Here is a 21,949-nt window from a genome sequence, read left to right on the forward strand (position 1 = left end):
GCAAAGTGACCTAATGACAGGGACGTGTTTAATGGGTTAAACGGTCAGTCCCACGTAGGGGCAAAGTGACCTAATGACAGGGACGTGTTTAATGGGTTAAAGGGACAGTCCCACGTAGGGGCAAAGTGACCTAATGACAGGGACGTGTTTAATGGGTTAAAGGGTCAGTCCCACGTAGGGGCAAAGTGACCTAATGACAGGGACGTGTTTAATGGGTTAAAGGGTCAGTCCCACATAGGGGCAAAGTGACCTAATGACAGGGACGTGTTTAATGGGTTAAAGGGACAGTCCCACGTAGGGGCAAAGTGACCTAATGACAGGGGCGTGTTTAATGGGTTAAAGGGTCAGTCCCACGTAGGGGCAAAGTGACCTAATGACAGGGACGTGTGTAATGGGTTAAAGGGTCAGTCCCACGTAGGGGCAAAGTGACCTAATGACAGGGACGTGTTTAATGGGTTAAAGGGTCAGTCCCATGTAGGGGCAAAGTGACCTAATGACAGGGACGTGGTTAAAGGGTCAGTCCCACGTGGGGGCAAAGTGACCTAATGACAGGGACGGGTTTAATGGGTTAAAGGGACAGTCCCACGTAGGGGCAAAGTGACCTAATGACAGGGACGTGTTTAATGGGTCAGTCCCACGTAGGGGCAACGTGACCCCTAATGACAGGGACGTGTTTAATGGGTTAAAGGGACAGTCCCACGTAGGGACAAAGTGACCTAATGAAAGGGACGTGTTTAATGGGTTAAAGGGACAGTCCCACGTAGGGGCAAAGTGACCTAATGACAGGGATGTGTTTAATGGGTTAAAGGGTCAGTCCCACGTAGGGGCAAAGTGACCTAATGACAGGGATGTGTTTAATGGGCTAAAGGGTCAGTCCCACGTAGGGGCAAAGTGACCTAATGACAGGGACGTGTTTAATGGGTTAAAGGGACAGTCCCACGTAGGGGCAAAGTGACCTAATGACAGGGACGTGTTTAATGGGTTAAAGGGACAGTCCCACGTAGGAGCAAAGTGACCGAGTGACAGGGACGTGTTTAATGGGTTAAATGGTCAGTCCCACGTAGGGGCAAAGTGACCTAATTACAGGGAGGTGTTTAATGGGTTAAAGGGTCAGTCCCACGTAGGGGCAAAGTGACCTAATGACAGGGACGTGGTTAAAGGGTCAGTGCCACGTGGGGGCAAAGTGACCTAATGTCAGGGACGTGTTTAATGGGTTAAAGGGTCAGTCCCACGTAGGGACAAAGTGACATAATGACAGGGACGTATTTAATGGGTTAAAGGGTCAGTCCCATGTAGGGGCAAAGTGACCTAATGACAGGGATGTGTTTAATGGGTTAAAGGGTCAGTCCCACGTAGGGGCAAAGTGACCTAATGACAGGGACGTGTTTAATGGGTTAAAGGGTCAGTCCCACGTAGGGGCAAAGTGACCTAATGACAGGGACGTGGTTAATGGGTTAAAGGGACAGTCCCACGTAGGGGAAAAAAGTGACCTAATGACAGGGACGTGTTTAATGGGTTAAAGGGTCAGTCCCACGTAGGGGCAAAGTGACCTAATGACAGGGACGTGTTTAATGGGTTAAAGGGTCAGTCCCACGTAGGGGCAAAGTGACCTAATGACAGGGACGTGGTTAATGGGTTAAAGGGACAGTCCCACGTAGGGGAAAAAAGTGACCTAATGACAGGGACGTGTTTAATGGGTTAAAGGGTCAGTCCCACGTAGGGGCAAAGTGACCTAATGACAGGGACGTGTTTAATGGGTTAAAGGGTCAGTCCCACGTAGGGGCAAAGTGACCTAATGACAGGGACGTGTTTAATGGGTTAAAGGGTCAGTCCCACGTAGGGGCAAAGTGACCTAATGACAGGGACGTGTTTAATGGGTTAAAGGGTCAGTCCCACGTAGGGGCAAACTGACCTAATGACAGGGACGGGTTTAATGGGTTAAAGGGTCAGTCCCACGTACGGGCAAAGTGACCTAATGACAGGGACGGGTTTAATGGGTTAAAGGGTCAGTCCCACGTAGGGGCAAAGTGAGCTAATGACAGGGACGGCAGAGACGCAGGACACTGAATATGGCGGCACACAGAGGGGGCCCCGACGTGTAATTTGGGAGGATATAGTGGGATTATTACAGGGGGATTTACATTTTAAACATCCCCGTGATGTTATATTCCATGGAAACACATGGGATTACAGCTGGGCTTAAGCAGTAGTTTGCTGAATGCGCTCAGGTTTTTACAACCCCTACCCAACATCTTGTGACGAGATTGAAAACGTGCGTGCCCTTCCCCCAACGTTAACTTTACTAACGAACGGAAAGAATAATGAGCAGAGCGGGATAAACACTCCAACTCTTCACTAACGAGAAGCCCGTGTATACTATGTAACGGTATATCCCTGCCCTTACAGGAGTTCTATATAGTTACGTATATATATATATATATATAGTTCCACAGTAAACATGGCCGGTTAGAATTAAAAGAACATCTGCCTCGTCCCAAAGGCGAAACGCCAGATGGGGCTCCACAAGAGCTGCTCCCCTCTGCACAGGACCAGTTAGGGTTAACATGCGCTTGTACCTTGTGGAACGTCAACCCCCCCCATTGGAATATTAATGAGCCAAGACGACAAAGGACTTGGAATTTACAGCTGCATTAAATCTGAACCCCTTCAGTGAACATCTACGTTGGCCCTAAAAGGCGGACAGCCTTTGGCGCAGCATAAGGGCAGCCAAAGGTTGTGAGCCGTTTGCTGATGTTCGGTGATGTTAAAGCTTCTCTATTTCAACCTGAAACTCGCCAGCCCTTTAATCCCTTGTACCCAATTTTCCAACTCTGCCTGCCCATGAGATGTCTGTGAAGTGACTGTATAACCTCATGTTCATTTAATGTAACCAGGTATTGGTATAACTCTGGGCCCAGGACGTACGTGAAAACGAGAGGGAACTCTCAATGTATTACTTCCTGGCAACACGTTTTTATAAATAAATAAATAAAAATGTATCCATTTTACACGGGGAATAAAAAAACGGTAAAATGTTCATTTGGACGGTGCCTCCCGCCCGATGGTTATTTTGGGAAGCTTTCACCGTACTGAACAAGGTGGCACATTTCTCTGAAGCTTCCCCCCCCCCCCCCCCCCCACCCTAGAGATTTTTAAACGGAGTTGTATTCCTAGTCCAAAACCTAAATGAATATGGAGGCTGGGCTCCTTCTCTGTTTGTGGGATCATTGGGCGTCAACAAAATCTCATCGGCAAGGCGCAGGATGAGAGCGTCTCTAATAAGCCCCTCTGCAGTCTGCACGGTGACGAGGAACGAGACGAGCGGGAGTCGCCGTGAGGAAACTTTACTGCAGGCTTTTGGGCCTAGGCAGATATTGATATATATGGTTGGAAATCTGCTTGAGAGGGTGACACATTGAGCTCGGTTTTCACGTCAAATGATGTACCTGCACCTTTAAGGCCCATGTCTGCCAAGCAGTGCTATCCCACAAGTCGCTCTCCTAGCCCTGGAAGACACGGTGGGGGCCAGATGACTTGAATGGGTTCTAGGGAGTCTTCTGGATTAGCACTGCTCAGAAGAGACGGTCGTACACCTTCCGAAGAAAGACAATGACATGGGTATGGGGTAGGGGTGGGGGCGAGGCTGTCCTTTGCAGTGGGACGTACCTGTATATTCTTTTCGCAGTCTGTCTGCAGGTGGAGGGACAGCTCGCTCTCCAGGACGAACTTCTTCCCGCACTTGTCGCAGATCTGCATCCGCCGGTGTGTGACGTTCATGTGTTTCTCCAGGTACCAGCGGGTGTTGAAGACCCGCGGGCACTTGTCGCAGGTCAGGGTCTCCTTGTCCTCCCCTTTGGAGGGGGACTTGGGTTCCTTGGCGGTCTTTCTCTTCCGCTTCGGGCCCTCGCTGCTCTTTCCGGGCTCCTTCTTCGGCTTGGGGGGAGCCGAGTCGCCGCCGGCCGTCACGTCGGCGTTCCCCGTCTTTTGGTCCTGGTTCTCGTGCTCCATGTTGGTCTCGTCATCTGGCAGGAGGGGAGGCCGAGGCTCGTTCTCTTCGTCCTCGTTGCTGTCGTCCGGCTCTTCCTCTCCCGAGTCGCCCTCATCTTCGTCGCTGCTGGTCTTCATGAGGGCCGATTCCTTTGACACCCCTTTCTCCCCCTTGGACACGTTCAAGGTTTGGTTGTTGAGGTTCACCTCCACGATGATCTGCTCGCGCTTGTAATTGACTTCGTCGTCCTCGTCGTCATCCTCGTCGTCATCCTCGTCGTCCTCCTCCTCCTCCTCCGACTCGCCGGAGTTCTGTCGCTCCCCTTTCACCGTTCGTACCTCATTGCCCAGTTTGCCGTCCCGGAAGTACTGCTGGTGCTCGGATTCCAGGAGATGGGGCTTCCCCATTTTCGTGTCCACCAAAACAGAGTACGGGCCGCCCGCCTCTCTCTTGAAGGGCTTGTTTGACAGGTCAAGCTCTTGGTTGGCGCTATGGTAAAAGGAGGGCGGGCCGCTGCCCCGGCAAGGGTCATCTCCCACCATCCCAGACACGTCAGCCGTGCGCCCGTCGAGAAGCTTTTGGCAGGAGTTGGCCGTCTGCCCCATTGGGTCAGGCTGGGCGTTCGAGGGCCGCAACATGTCAGAAAAGTTTGGGAGACTCCACACTCCCCGAAAGATTTGCGGAGAGAGGAGGTCCACCCGCTTCCTGGTATTAGGATATTTCCCAGGATTCACGGAAGCCGGGGACGTCGTATTTTCGTGAAAACACACAATTCCCAACTGTCCTCAACGCCTTAAAAGCGGTGATCTTGGTAAAACATTATCTGTAGAATAAGGAAGAAGAAAAGAAAAAGAAGGTGATGACTATCCTTCCACAATACGTGGGACTGACCCTTTAACCCATTAAACACGTCCCTGTCATTAGGTCACTTTGCCCTTACGTGGGACTGACCCTTTAACCCATTAAACACGTCCCTGTCATCAGGTCACTTTGCGCCTAGGTGGGACTGTCCCTTTAACCCATTAAACACGTCCCTGTCATTAGGTCACTTTGTCCCTACGTGGGACTGACCCTTTAACCCATTAAACATTTCACTATGTGCCCACATGCGTATAAGCGTGTATGCGCATAAATAAGTGTGTGTGTGCAAGTGTGTGGTGCTGTGGGTGTGGTGTGTGTGGCGGTGGTTGTGCGTGTGTGTAAATGTGTGTGGCGGTGGTGGTGCGTGTGTGTGTAAATGTGTGTGGCTATGGTGGTGTGTGTGTAAATGTGTGTGGCGGTGTGTAAATGTGTACATGTGTGTGTGTACATGTGTGTGTGTACATGTGCACGCCGGTAGCGGTGTGAAAATGTGTGCGGAGGTGGCGGTGTGTAAATGTGTGCGGCGGTGTGTGTGTAAGTGTGCGCGGCGGTGTGTGTGTGTAAATGTGTGTGGCGACTGTGGTGTATGTGTGTGCCGGTGGTGGTGGTGTGTGTGTGTGGCAGTGTGTGTGGCAGTGTGTGTGTGTGTGTGTGTAAATGTGTGCGGCGGTGTGTGTGTAAGTGTGCGCGGCGGTGTGTGTGGCGATTGTGGTGTATGTGTGTGCCGGTGGTGTGTGTGTGTGTGTGTGTGTGTGTGTGTGTGTGTGTCAGTGTGTGTGTCAGTGTGTGTGTCAGTGTGTGTGTCAGTGTGTGTGTCAGTGTGTGTGTCAGTGTGTGTGTCAGTGTGTGTGTGTGTGTGTGTGTGTGTGTGTGTGTGTGTGTGTGTGTGTGTGTGTGTGTGTGTGTGTGTGTGTAAATGTGTGTGTGTGTAAATGTGTGTGTGTAAATGTGTGCGACGGGGGCGGTGTGTAAATGTGTGTGGTGGTGGTGGTGTGTGTAAATGTGTGTGTGGTGTGTAAATAAGTGTGTGTAGAAGTGTAAATGTGTGTGGGTGTAAATAAGTGTGTATACATGTGTGTGCGTGTACACATATGCGTACCACGCACACGCAAGCACGCACGTTCGCATATACAAGCTCGCTCACATGTACGCGTACACACACGTGCGCATACGCACAAACGTGTACACGTTTACACACACGTATACAAATACACGCACACGTGTATAAGTGTGCATATGTGCGCACACATGAGAAATATATATGCGTCTCTCTCTTTCCACATCTAGAAATAAATATATACTGGAATGCAAGCCCTGTTTACAGACAGACGCACACACGCACACACGCACGCAAAGGCTTCCGTAACGCTGCCAGAATAATGGGTCCCACCTGGGTTATTATTACAGTGAAATACAAGAGCAAAATCTAATCACAAAGGGGAAGCTTGTATAAGCAGAAAGTCAACAGCAGCAGAGATCAGGTGGGCAGGCTGCACCAATCGCAGCGCGCATCTCCCTCCCGCTCTCTGGCCAACTCAAGATTAGAAATTGTGGCAGCCAAGGGGACCTAATGGCAGTGACCTTTATCTTGTCAAAACTGTCATTAGGTCACTTTGCCCCTACGTGGGACTGTCCCTTTAACCCATTAAACACGTCCCTGTCATTAGGTCATTTTGCCCCTACGTGGGACTGTTCCTTTAACCCATTAAACACGTCCCTGTCATTAGGTCACTTTGCCCCTACGTGGGACTGACCCTTTAACCCATTAAACACGTCCCTGTCATTAGGTCACTTTGCCCCTACGTGGGACTGACCCTTTAACCCATTAAACACGTCCCTGTCATTAGATCACTTTGCCCCTACGTGGGACTGACCCTTTAACCCATTAAACACGTCCCTGTCATTAGGTCACTTTGCCCCTACGTGGGACTGACCCTTTAACCCATTAAACACGTCCCTGTCATTAGGTCACTTTGCCCCTACGTGGGACTGACCCTTTAACCCATTAAACACGTCCCTGTCATTAGGACACTTTGCCCCTACGTGGGACCGACCCTTTAACCCATTAAACACGTCCCTGTCATTAGGACACTTTGCCCCTACGTGGGACCGACCCTTTAACCCATTAAACACGTCCCTGTCATTAGGTCACTTTGCTCCTACGTGGGACTGACCCGTAAGTCTTAAAAGGATGACAAACCTTTAAACACGTCCTCTCCCTGTCTGAAACGAGGTTGCGGAGAAGATCTTACCCATCACACAGTGACACCCGACACTCAGGCCTGTAAATTATCTCTGAAGAGCTAATTAAAATATTCACAGGTGTATGATTTTGAAAGCATTAATCACCCACATTTGATGCTCCCAACTTGTAATTGGCTCATGTGAGTCCTAAGACACAATTAGACCAAGGAGATTGAAGTACAACGTAATTATAAAACCGAATAGCAATAAATGACAGACGTGTTTAAAGGGTTAAAGGGTCAGTCCCAACTATGTGCAGCTACCCCATAAATCCTAATGCCATGAGTACTACTGATACCCCAGCCCTCATTCCCAAACCCACCCGACACACACACACACACACACACACACACACACACACACACACACACACACAGAGGCCCGACACACACACAAACAGGCCCGACACACACACACACACAGGCCCGACACACACACACACACAGGCCCGACACACACACACACACACACACACACACACACACAGGCCCGACACACACACACACACAGGCCCGACACACACACACACACACACAGGCCCGACACACACACACACACACACACACAGGCCCGACACACACACACACACACAGGCCCGACACACACAGGCCCGACACACACACACACACACACAGGCCCGACACACACACACAGGCCCGACACACACACACACACAGGCCCGACACACACACACACACAGGCCCGACACACACACACACACAGGCCCGACACACACACACACACAGGCCCGACACACACACACACACAGGCCCGACACACACACACACACAGGCCCGACACACACACACACACAGGCCCGACACACACACACACACAGGCCCGACACACACACACACACAGGCCCGACACACACACACAGGCCCGACACACACATACACACAGGCCCGACACACACACACACACACACACACACACACACACACACACACAGGCCCGACACACACACACACACACAGGCCCGACACACACACACACACAGGCCCGACACACACACACAGGCCCGACACACACGCACACACAGGCCCGACACACACACACAGGCCCGACACACACACACAGGCCCGACACACACACACAGGCCCGACACACACACACAGGCCCGACACACACACAAACAGGCCCGACACACACACACACACAGGCCCGACACACACACACACACAGGCCCGACACACACACACAGGCCCGACACACACACACAGGCCCGACACACACACACAGGCCCGACACACACACACACAGGCCCGACACACACACACACACACACACAGGCCCGACACACACACACACACAGGCCCGACACACACACACACACACACAGGCCCGACACACACACACACAGGCCCGACACACACACACACACAGGCCCGACACACACACACACACACAGGCCCGACACACACACACACAGGCCCGACACACACATACACACAGGCCCGACACACACACACACACAGGCCCGACACACACACACAGGCCCGACACACACACACACAGGCCCGACACACACACACACAGGCCCGACACACACACACACACACAGGCCCGACACACACACACACACACATAGGCCCGACACACACACACACAGGCCCGACACACACACAGGCACGACACACACACACACACACACAAACAGGCCCGACACACACGCACACACAGGCCCGACACACACACACAGGCCCGACACACACACACAGGCCCGACACACACACACACAGGCCCGACACACACACACAGGCCCGACACACACACACAGGCCCGACACACACACACAGGCCCGACACACACACACACACAGGCCCGACACACACACACACAGGCCCGACACACACACACACACACACAGACCCGACACACAAAACAGGCCCGACACACACACACAGGCCCGACACACACACACACAGGCCCGACACACACACACACAGGCCCGACACACACACACACACAGGCCCGACACACACACACACACACAGGCCCGACACACACACACACACACAGGCCCGACACACACACACACACACACACAGGTCCGACACACACACACACACACAGGCCCGACACACACACAGGCCCGACACACACACACACACACACACACACACACACAGGTCCGACACACACACACCAAGGCCCGACACACACAGCGAAGATCGTCACCGTCACACACACACACACCGGGGACCGTCACCTTCACACATACACACACATCGGGGGCCGTCACCATCACACACACACCGGGGGCCGTCACCGTCACACACACCGGGGGCCGTCACTGTCACACACACCTGGGGCCGTCACACACACACCTGGGGCCGTCACACACACACACACACACACACCTGGGGCCGTCACACACACACACACACATGGGACCGTCACCGTCACACACACACACATGGTACTGTCACCGTCACACACACACACATGGTACCGTCACCGTCACCGTCACACACACACACACACCGTGGACCGTCACACACACCGGGGACCGTCTCACACACAAACACACCGGGAACCGTCACACACACACACACACACCGGGGACCGTCACACACACACACACCGGGGACCGTCACACACACACACACCGGGGACCGTCACACACACACCGGGGACCGTCACACAAACACACACACCGGGGACCGTCACACACACCGCGGCTCGGCACCGTAACAAGTCACACACCGGGGCCCGTCACCGTCCCACGTCACACACCGGGGCCCGTCACCGTCCCACGTCACACACCGGGGCCCGTCACCGTCCCACATCACACACCGGGGCCCGTCACCGTCCCACACCGGGGCCCGTCACCGTCCCACACACACCGGGGCCCGTCACCGTCCCACACACACCGGGGCCCGTCACGTCCCACACACACCGGGGCCCGTCACCGTCACACACACCGGGGCCCGTCACCGTCACACACACACCGGGGCTCGTCACCGTCACACACACCGGGGCCCGTCACCGTCCCACACACACCGGGGCCCGTCACCGACACACACACACACACACACCGGGGCCCGTCACCTTCACACACACACCGGGGCCGGTCACCTTCACACACACACCGGGGCCCGTCACCTTCACACACACACCGGGGCCCGTCACCTTCACACACACACCGGGGCCCGTCACCTTCACACACACACCGGGGCCCGTCACCGTCACACACACACCGGGGCCCGTCACCTTCACACACACACCGGGGCCCGTCACCTTCCCACACACCGGGGCCCGTCACCGTCACACACACACACACACCAGGGCCCGTCACCGTCACACACACACCGGGGCCCGTCACCGTCACACACACACACACACACACACACACACACACCGGGGCCCGTCACCGTCATACACACACCGGGGCCTGTCACCGTCACACACACCGGGGCCCGTCACCATCACACACACACACCGGGGCCCGTCACCATCACACACACACACACACCGGGACCCGTCACCGTCACACACACACACACACACACCGGGGCCCGTCACCGTCACACACACACCGGGGCCCGTCACCGTCACACACCGGGGCCCGTCACCGTCACACACACACCGGGGCCCGTCACCGTCACACACACACCGGGGCCCGTCACCGTCACACACACAGGCCCGACACACACACACGGGCCAGACACACACACACGGGCCAGACACACACACACGGGCCAGACACACACACACGGGCCAGACACACACACACGGTCCAGACACACACACACGGGCCAGACACACACACACACACAGGCCAGACACACACACACAGGCCAGACACACACACACACAGGCCCGACACACACACACACAGGCCCGACACACACACACACAGGCCCGACACACACACACACACACACACACAGGCCCGACACACACACACCGGGGACCGTCACCGTCACACACACACACCGGGGGCCGTCACCGTCACACACACACACACACACATCGGGGGCCGTCACCGTCACACACACACCGGGGGCCGTCACCGTCACACACACACACACCGGGGGTCATCTCACACACACACACCGGGGACCGTCACACACACACACACCAGGGCCCGTCACCGTCACACACACACACACACACACACCGGGGCCCGTCACACACACACCGGGGCCCGTCACACACACACACCGGGGCCCGTCACCGTCACACACACACACACCGGGGCCCGTCACCGTCACACACACACACACACCGGGGCCCGTCACCGTCACACACACACACACCGGGGCCCGTCACCGGCACACACACACACCGGGGCCCGTCACCGTCACACACACACACCGGGGCCCGTCACCGTCACACACACCGGGGCCCATCACCGTCACCCACACACACCGGGGCCCGTCACCGTCACACACACACACCGGGGCCCGTCACCGTCACACACACACACACCGGGGGCCGTCACCGTCACACACACACACCGGGGCCCGTCACTGTCACACACACACACCGGGGCCCGTCACTGTCACACACACACCGGGGCCCGTCACCGTCACACACACACACCGGGGCCCGTCACAGTCACACACACCGGGGCCCGTCACTGTCACACACACACCGGGGCCCATCACCGTTACACACACACACACACACACCGGGCCTGTCACCGCCACACACACACACACCGGGGCCCGTCACCGTCACACACACACCGGGGCCCGTCACCGTCACACACACACCGGGGCCCGTCACCGTCACACACACACACACCGGGGCCCGTCACCGTCACACACACACACACCGGGGCCCGTCACCGTCACCGTCACACACACACCGGGGCCCGTCACCGTCACACACACACACCGGGGCCCGTCACCGTCACACACACACCGGGGCCCGTCACCGTCACACACCGGGGCCCGTCACCGTCACACACACACCGGGGTCCGTCACCGTCACACACAAACCGGGGCCCGTCACGTCACACACACACACCAGGGCCCGTCACCGTCACACACACCGGGGCCCGTCACCATCACACACACACCGGGCCCGTCACCATCACACACACACCGGGCCCATCACCGTCACACACCGGGGCCCGTCACCGTCACACACACCAGGGCCCGTCACCGTCACACACACCGGGGCCCGTCACCGTCACACACACCGGGGCCCGTCACCGTCACACACACCGGGGCCCGTCACCGTCATACACACACCGGGGCCCGTCACCGTCATACACACACCGGGGCCGTCACCGTCACACACACACACACCGGGGCCCGTCATCGTCACACACACACCGGGGCCCGTCACCGTCACACACACACACCGGGGCCCGTCACCGTCACACACACACACCGGGGCCCGTCACCGTCACACACACCGGGGCCCGTCACCATCACACACACACCAGGGGCCCGTCACCATCACACACACACACCGTGGCCCGTCACCGTGATACACACACCGGGGCCCGTCACCGTGACACACACACACCGGGGCCTGTCACCGGGGCCCGTCACCGTCACACACCGGGGCCCGTCACCGTCACACAAACGCCGGGGCCGGGGCCCGTCACGTCACACACACCGGGGACCGTCACACAGACACACACAACACACTGGGGCCCGTCACCGTCACACACACCGGGGCCCGTCACCGTCTCACACACACACCGGGGCCTGTCACCGTCACACACACACACACCAGGGCCCGTCACCGTCACACACACCGGGGCCCGTCACCATCACACACACACCGGGCCCGTCACCATCACACACACACCGGGCCCGTCACCGTCACACACACACACACACACACACACACACCGGGGCCCGTCACCGTCACACACACACCGGGCCCGTCACCGTGACACACATACACCGGGGCCCGTCACCGTCACACAAACGCCGGGGCCGGGGCCCGTCACGTCACACACACACACCGGGGCCCGTCACCGTCACACACACCGGGGCCCGTCACCGTCTCACACACACACACCGGGGCCCGTCACCGTCACACACACCAGGGCCCGTCACACAGACACACACTGGGGCCCGTCACCATCACACACACACACACCGGGGCCCGTCACCGTCCCCGTGACACACACCGGGGCCCGTCACACAGACACACACCGGGGCCCGTAACCATCACACACACACACACCGGGGCCCGTCACCGTCACCGTGACACACACCGGGGCCCGTCACACAGACACACACCGGGGCCCGTCACCGTCACCGTGACACACACCGGGGCCCGTCACACACACACACACCGGGGCCCGTCACCGTCACCGTGACACACACCGGGGCCCGTCACACAGACACACACCGGGGCCCGTCACACAGACACACACCGGGGCCCATCACCGTCACACACACACACACACACACACACACACACACCGGGGCCCGTCACACACACACACACACACACACACACACACACACACACACACACACCTAGCCGTCATACACAGACACACATAATCCCTTAGGCCGCGGCCTCCTCCCACCTCCCGCCCGGAGTCACTCACCGGGGCCCGGTCTCCCTCGGGTCTCCGGCCTCCTCTCTCCCCGGCCTGGCCTCCTCCAAGCCCCGGGTCTCCTCCTCCTCTCCCCGCCCTCCAGTCTCTCTCTCCCCCCTCCCCCGGGTCTCCTCACCCCGGCCTCCTCCCTCCCCCGGGTCTCCCCGCCCTCCTCCGGTCTCCGCCGCTTCACGTAAAAAAAAAAAAAATAACTCACCGCGGATTCTCTCCCCCTCCCGCGCGCGCGCACGCGCAGCTACGTGGCCGCGTCCCGCTCCGTATCGGGAGCGCGCGCGCCCGCCCTGCTACGGACCAGCGAGAGAGGAGGGGGGCCCCAATGCGCCTGCGCGGAGGAGGGCGGGCGGGAGGGGCTCACTGCGCACGCGCGGGAGGGGAGGGAGAGAACGCTGGAAACCCCTGCGCCTGCGCGGAGAAGGGCACGCTGCGCATGCGCGGGAGGTGGCACGGAGAGGCAACTGCGCACGAGCGGTGTAAAAGGGAGGGGCCGGAGAGAGGGGGAGTAGGGACGCTGCGCGTGCGCAGAAGAAGGGTCGGGGTGGAGACAGCTGGAGCGCCGCGCATGCGCGAGATGCAGGACTAGGCAGACGCGGTACCCTCAAGTCTGGGAGAGAGGGAGAGGGGAAAGTCGCGCATGCGCAGAAACGGGGGATGGGGGGAGAACGCGCGCATGCGCGACGGGAGAATGCGCTTTTTAATTCAACAAAAACTTTATTGAATTGAAAAACATATACAAACAATTAGGAACAAAAAATGGCCACACACAATAAAATTTAATGGGGTGCGCAAAGTGGGGGGCGCAAGATTATTTTTTTGGGGGGGGCGCAAGATTATTTTTTCGGGGGGGGGCGTGGACTTGTATTGTATTGTATGTCTTTATTTATATAGCGCCATTAGTGTACATAGCGCTTCACAGCAGTAATACACGTGGTAATCAAATAAATAACAGATAATATAAATAACAGATCATGGGAATAAGTGCTTCAGACATAAAAGTAACATTTTGGAATAGGAGTCCCTGCCCCGAGGAGCTTACAGTCTAATTGATAGGTAGGGAGAACGTACAGAGACAGTAGGAGGGAGTTCTGGTAAGCGCGTCTGCAGGGGGCCAAGCTTTATGTAACGTGTCCAGTATTATCCGCGTCGTCAAATAACGTGCGCGTCGCCATAGCAACCCCGCGCCGAGGAAAGGTAAGTGAAGCCTGCGGGGTCATGTGACGTGCCCGTCGCCATAGCAACCCCATGCATCATTTTGACATTGGGTATGGGGTGGGGGCGAGCGTAGGGGCTGGCAGGCAGCAGGGGGCGCAGCAATAGAACATAAATATGTTACTATGAGTAATAGGGCCACGTGAATATACTGCGCGAGTAATGTTGTTATATTCAGGTGTAGCCAAGCCCCTCCTCAGGCTACTAATTCCCTGGGCCCCTCTCTAGCACTGTGAGTCCCAGTCAAGAGTGGGCAGTGTTGGGGACAAATTCTGCAGGGGCTGGTTATGAATCGCCGGGGGGACGTGGCCTAGTGCTACGTCGCTAGTGTTGATCACGGTTTCCCTGTCTGCCCGCCATAGCCAGCAAGGACCCGGCTTACAAGCCGTTCCCCTGGGGAGGAGGGGGTTTTCCTCTAGGGTTTAGAGTAAGTGTTGCTGGGAGTTAGTTCTGGGCTGCCCTCCGTGCTATGAGGACGCTGTAGTGAGCCTCTCCTGGAAAGGAGTAGGCTGAGGCCTTGCCCGGTTAGGCTGCGGTCCCAGTGACTGAGGCGTGCGCTGTGCGTTCAACCTCCGCCCCTCCCCCAGTCAGGCCGGTCCCAGTTAGTACCCTGTCGCGCACCTTTCCCCTGCGGTTTTCAGACAGGCTGTGAAATTTAAACTCAAAGTTTGCGACGGAGGCGTGGCCACGGCCTCGCCGGCGGTTCAGCCAATGAGGGCGAACCAGCCGCGGGACGTCATGGCCACGCCCCTGCAAACCCACCGCCACGCCCTCTCCCGTTGCAAACGTTCCCTCTCCCCGCAGATCGCTGTGCACGCGCCGCCCCCCGCTGGGCGCGCGTGCCACAGTGCTGACTGTGGACTCACCTTTAGGTGGTAAGATTTGCGGAGGAGGGGTATTCAAGGCCTCAAGCATGGGGTACTGCCTTCAGGGACTATGACCTATACTGCCATGCTGTGTTCAATAAACTCCAGTTATATCCTCTCTGGTGTGATGCTTGGCGTATGACCAACCTACGAAGAGTTGCCCCAGAGGTCCATCCTGGCTGCACTAGGATCCTCTTGGGCTGGAGGCGCTGCCGCTGATCGACGAACCATCCACGATAGCCTGTCCTGATGTCTCCCTACAACATCGCGGAGATCTCAGGCCTTCTGTTCCACCTCACAGGTATGCATCGCGCCAGAATACACGGTAGCGACATGATCACACTTAGGCCTTGCCCCCGCTGCCTACTACACGCTGCACGGACGAGAGCCCTCCCCTCAATGGGGCCGGGCCCGCTGCAAGGGGGGGCCGCAGCGCTCGGGCGAGAGTTGCTCCTGCTCTCAATAGAAATGAGAGCAGGACTCGCGTCGTGCGATTAGGCACGCTCCCCGGCGGTTCAGCCAATGAGGGCGAACCTGCCGGGTGACGTCATGGCCGCGCCCCCGTCACTCCCCCGCCACGCCCCCCCGGTCTCTCTTCCTGCAGTGAGCTGCAGACCAGGGAATCGGCTGAACGCGCCGCCAATATCGCGGGCGCGCGTTACAGCGGAGATACCGGGGCCTTAGCCTTAGGGTGGAGGAAAAAAAGTGCTACACTATAACACTATTACTTATGTAATATATTCTTTTGACACTACAGCATTATTGTGTAACACACACTTGACCCACAAGACACGCATACACTTTACTTTTGGAGGGAGTGATTGAAGTTCCCGGGTCCAGCGCTGCTTCCATGGGCGGATGCGGACGTTGGGCCTGACTTCCGGAGGCGGGCCCCAACGTCCGATGCTGACAGCGGAGGAGAACGTTTCATATGTTCCCGTAAGTGGTATGCAGCGGCAATTTCACAACCGGTACCAGTGAGGCGTTTTTACTCGGCCTTTCGAGACACCTGGGCAAGGCCTCAAAATCCGGTACTAGCCCGGGCACACTGTTACGCATGGTCACTTTACTGAAAAGGCGTTCTTTGGGGGGGGGATCTGTGGAATATCGAGGGTTGCGGCCAAGACGGCAAGCCCAAGGTTTGGGTAAAGTTACTTAATAAGAAATCCTGGGTCTGACAGCGATTCGCAGGAATGGGGAATAGATATTTGTAACCGCTGCGATTAGACAAATCAAATGTTACCAAGAATAACAGGGCACTCCACTCCAGTCGTCAAAGACTGAGCCACCTGTGCTGAAGCTGGAATATCCTGAAAACGGGACCTGTTGGGGGGGAGGAGGGCGGGCTTGAGAGTTGAGCACCCCTAGTCTATGTTATAATCTCTGATATCTGTTCTCGTGTCACGTACGGCACACCTGTGAGCACGTGACCTGCATACGGGACAAGGGTTAATACTCCGCGAAAGGTCCCTCAAATGAACAATATCTCCCCTCAATCTGTCCCCATATACCACCTGTCACGAATAGCACGCACGTGACTTAGATATGCAACCAGGGTTAATACACACGGCTACTCTAGACAGATCCCCTTTCCCCTGCGCAAAGGTACCTCCAATGAGTTAATGTTAACCCCTTACTCAACTGCAATCATATCTATATGCTGCCACCGCCCGAGATAGTTATGCAAATAAAAGATGTCAAATTAATATCTGCCAGGGTCTCAGGTCCCTGTTTATTATAGAAAAACTATGCACTTTAACACACCCAAAAATCCGTTGTAGCAAAATGTGTCTGAAAATGTAAATACTCTCTCCAGAGCGTGCAACAGTTCATTCAGAGCCCAATGCATTACTTATTAAATGTTTTAATATATGTATAAAAATACAGTGCTTAGATTACAGAAAAAGGATTACAAGAACATACAATTACAATAAATGCAGAACAGTTTCTCAAAATAAACAGATATAACATAAAAGAAAACCCTATACAGTACATTACCCAAATGCCATAGGTTTTCTCCCGGAGAGGTCACTGGCACAGAAAGAGAAATCACGTATTTGGTCCAACGTACACCTCAGTTGAAATCTGACTTTCATAATCTTTGCTAAGACTTAAATACATTCTTTCCCCATGGAACAATATAAGTCCAGCCCGTCATAAATCAGCTGTTAGATTGTTGTAAAACTGTCAGAGTAAAAAAAATGATGTTTAGATCCAGCTTCAATATCTAGACGTACTCATAACTTCCCTTCTGTAATACTTAGACACATGTGAGCTACAATAACAGATTTGGACGCTCATCATGGCAACAGCTTGACTAATCAAGACCGTCTTAATCCTACATTTCAGCAACAAATGGATATCCGTCCCTTAGTACCTCTTAAACATGCAGTGTGTGGTGGCAAAACACGCCACTCGGTGACACAATTACAGATTTGTAACTCTTATTATGCAGAGGAGAAGACATCTCATGATATTCTCATTTTTTTTTTTTATAAAGTCAAACTCGGGTTAAATACTTTCTTAGCCACGTCCCCTGAACCTTGCAGAACCCTCCAGAGAATGCTTTTGCAGGTAGCCTGTAAGAGACACGTGCATGTGTGTAAGAGACACAACCAGGGAGACAGATTTGAGGGAAATTAAACCATGGCTTTTATTCGGCCCGTCCAATGGCCAGACGGCGAGGACCAATCAAACGTTGGAACAGTACCTCTGGTGCTATGTCTCCCAGCAGCAGGACGATTGGGTGGTCCTGCTGCCTCTGGCAGAATTCGTCCTGAACTCTATCCCAAGAGTCCCTGAAGTGCTCTCCCTTCTTTGCAGCTCCAGAGTATAACCCGACGACCTTTCCCTGTGACTCCTCCGAAGCAAATGTTCCTACAGCGGATACCAGGGCCTATGACCTACAGGATCTCTAGAAAGGCATGCAAGCGACTCTTCCCATGGCAGCAGAGACACAGAAGAGAAACGCGGACAAACCTAGAAGGCCTTCGACCTGAATACAAGTCGGTGATGAGGTATGGCTCTCGACACGGAATATTCGTCTATGTCAGCCCTCCGCAAAATTGGGGACACGTTTTATCGGTCCCTACAGGATTTCCCAGAGAGTGAAGGAAGAGTCCTTCCAGCTTGAGCTCCCTGCATCACTCAACGTTTCATGTTTCCTTGCTGAAACCGGCCATCTCGCTCCTATTTCCGTGGATGGGCGGCCGTAGTATGTCGTCCAGAACATGTTGGACTCCCGCATCTCGAGAGGATCCCTTCAGTATCTAAGTGACTGGAAGGGGTACGGCCCGGAAGAGGAGTTGGGTCAAGGCGTCCTATGTCCACTCTCATGCCTTCGTCGATATCTTTGTGACTGTGGGGGTAAATGTGGCTGCTGTTAATAAAGAGTCAAGCCTGTCAATAATACATTGGTATTATGTTACCTATGTACAGCTCAACCCCGTTATAGCGCGATCCGTTACAGCGCGAATCCGCTTATAGCGCGATGCACGGGTGGCTCCCAATTTTTGTAATTATGAATACTTTACAAGACGGTTATTGGTGTCTTAAATACTTTGTTGTACAATGCACGCAATTGTACATTATTTCTAACGCGATCCGCTTATAGCGCGGTGTGATTCTTTGGACCCCATGCACAGCGTTATAAAGGGGGTTGAGCTGTATGTATGTCTATCTGTATTGTGAGCCTGGTTCCAGCACCTCGGGGACCAGGGGTTAATGTGGTTTGCAGGAGAAATGTTGCAAAAGTGTCTGTGACCTTTCCCTGTAGCATTGTGTATGTTTCTCTTTTTATGTTGCATTTCTACCCACCAATCAGGGGCTAGGCACGTAGGCACCACCTGGCCCTGAATGTTTCAATGTTGAGGGTTACGGGTATAAAGAGGGGGTGGGGAGAGAGACCCCTAGTTAGCTCAAGCTCCAGTTCTGGTGGTGATTTCCAGCTGCAGATGCAGAGCTCAAGTGCTGGTCCCAGGTCTGAAAACCAATCCCTGTACAGTGCAGGAAGAAGGACAGGGGAAATCTCTGCAACATGGTCCCTGCAACTAGGTCTGCAGGGTTTCCCCAGTTTCCCTCCCCCGGGTTGCGTATGTGTGTCTGTTTATGTGTACAATTGTGGATAATCTTTTTCCAATAAATTAATTTGACAAACTCGTGTTTCTGTCTGGCGAGTTGATACCTGGTATTAGTCCGGGTCTCCCGTGACAATCTTCCACAGGTGGGGGTTTTCTGCCCAAACCCGCCCCCTGGCATTCGGAGTCTGCCCCTAAAAGGGGTGATTCTATGAAAGATCTACCAACATGGCTACCAAGGCAGAAAGCCAGCCACTTCAAGAGCTTATTGCTTCCACCTGACCTGTCCCTTTATAGGGCTCCCGTCCCCCTCTCATCCTTGCCTGTTGCAAGGTTCTGTAGCCTCCTGCTGAAAGCCTTGTCCTGCCTCTCTGGTTCCTTGCAAGTTGCCAGACTACCAAGCCTTAACCATTCTGCCTCTCTCCAGCCCTGACCCCCGGAACAGTGACCCTCGCTTCCATTCTGCCTCTCTCCAGCCCTGACCCCCGGAACAGCGACCCCTACCATTCTGCTTCTCTCCAGCCCTGACCCCCGGAACAGTGACCCCCTCTTCCATTCTGCCTCTCTCCAGCCCTGACCCCCGGAACAGTGACCCCTACCATTCTGCCTCTCTCCAGCCCTGACCCCCGGAACAGTGACCCCCTCTTCCATTCTGCCTCTCTCCAGCCCTGACCCCCGGAACAGTGACCCCTACCATTCTGCCTCTCTCCAGCCCTGGCCCCCGGAACAGTGACCCCCTACCATTGTGCCTCTCCAGCCCTGACCCCGGGAACAGTGACCCCCGCTTCCATTCTGCCTCTCTCCAGCCCTGACCCCCGAACAGCAACCCCTACCATTCTGCCTCTCTCCAGCCCTGACCCCCGGAACAGTGACCCCCGCTTCCATTCTGCCTCTCTCCAGCCCTGACCCCCGGAACAGCGACCCCCTACCATTCTGCCTCTCTCCAGCCCTGAGCCCCGGAACAGTGACCCCCGCTTCCATTCTGCCTCTCTCCAGCCCTGACCCCCGGAACAGTGACCCCTACCATTCTGCCTCTCTCCAGCCCTGACCCCCGGAACAGTGACCCCTACCATTCTGCCTCTCTCCAGCCCTGGCCCCCGGAACAGTGACCCCCTACCATTCTGCCTCTCTCCAGCTCTGACACCCGGAACAGTGACCCCCTACCATTCTGCCTCTCTCCAGTCCTGGCCCCCGGAACAGTGACCCCTACCATTGTGCCTCTCCAGCCCTGACCCCGGGAACAGTGACCCCTACCATTCTGCCTCTCTCCAGCCCTGACCCCGGAACAGCGACCCCTACCATTCTGCCTCTCTCCAGCCCTGACCCCCGGAACAGTGACCCCCGCTTCCATTCTGCCTCTCCAGCCCTGACCCCCGGAACAGCGACCCCTACCATTCTGCCTCTCTCCAGCCCTGACCCCCGGAACAGCGACCCCCGCTTCCTTTCTGCCTTTCTCCAGCCCTGACCCCCGGAACAGTGACCCCCGCTTCCTTTCTGCCTCTCTCCAGCCCTGACCCCCGGAACAGTGACCCCTACCATTCTGCCTCTCTCCAGCCCTGACCCCCGGAACAGTGACCCCTACCATTCTGCCTCTCTCCAGCCCTGACCCCCGGAACAGTGACCCCCGCTTCCATTCTGCCTCTCTCCAGCCCTGGCCCCCAGAACAGTGACCCCCGCTTCCATTCTGCCTCTCTCCAGCCCTGACCCCCGGAACAGTGACCCCCGCTTCCATTCTGCCTCTCTCCAGCCCTATCCGGCCTTCTCCTGCCCCGACCTTGGACCCCACGATTCTACGGCTTGAGGGTTCAGGTCCCAGGAACGGGTCGCTCTCTACTCTCCACCTCTGCCCTGCGGGTCTGTCTCCCGGACAGTACACAGCGACGTACGCCACCGTGACAGGGAGATATTATTTGCGGGACCTTGGTTTGGTGAAGATGGAGTCAGCCGTGTCTATTAACCCTTGTCACATATACAAGTCACATGGGCACAGGGGGGGCTGTACGTGACCGTGTAACATGAATATATTACATTAATAAGTGTGTTCTAGTGTAACAAGTGGGAGATACCCCCAACATAGTTACTGCGGGTAACAAACACACACACACACACACACACACAGAGATATCCCCACATAGTTACTGCGGGTAACACACAGATTGAGAGA

General features: G+C 55.7%; 1 protein-coding gene across 4 annotated transcripts in view; it reads right to left on the minus strand.

The window, feature by feature from the left end:
- The window catches only part of ZNF652 (zinc finger protein 652), a 57,939-nt gene extending 43,964 nt beyond the window's left edge, over positions 1-13,975 (minus strand). For 2 of the 4 annotated variants that reach the window (XM_075580341.1, XM_075580338.1), the window contains exons 1-2: positions 13,834-13,975; positions 3,667-4,811 (exon numbers count right to left, since the gene is read on the minus strand). In XM_075580341.1, coding sequence (XP_075436456.1) covers positions 3,667-4,626 — 960 coding nt within the window. In that variant the 5' untranslated portion in view covers positions 4,627-4,811; positions 13,834-13,975. Of the gene's footprint in view, positions 1-3,666; positions 4,812-7,049; positions 7,070-13,625; positions 13,725-13,833 lie in introns of those variants that run through there. The other 2 variants (XM_075580339.1, XM_075580340.1) reach the window with 2 other exon arrangements.
- Between the last annotated feature and the right edge of the window lie 7,974 nt (positions 13,976-21,949).

The sequence above is a fragment of the Ascaphus truei genome, chromosome 23, assembly GCF_040206685.1.
Source record: "Ascaphus truei isolate aAscTru1 chromosome 23, aAscTru1.hap1, whole genome shotgun sequence".
In the NCBI taxonomy this organism is placed as follows: domain Eukaryota; kingdom Metazoa; phylum Chordata; class Amphibia; order Anura; family Ascaphidae; genus Ascaphus; species Ascaphus truei.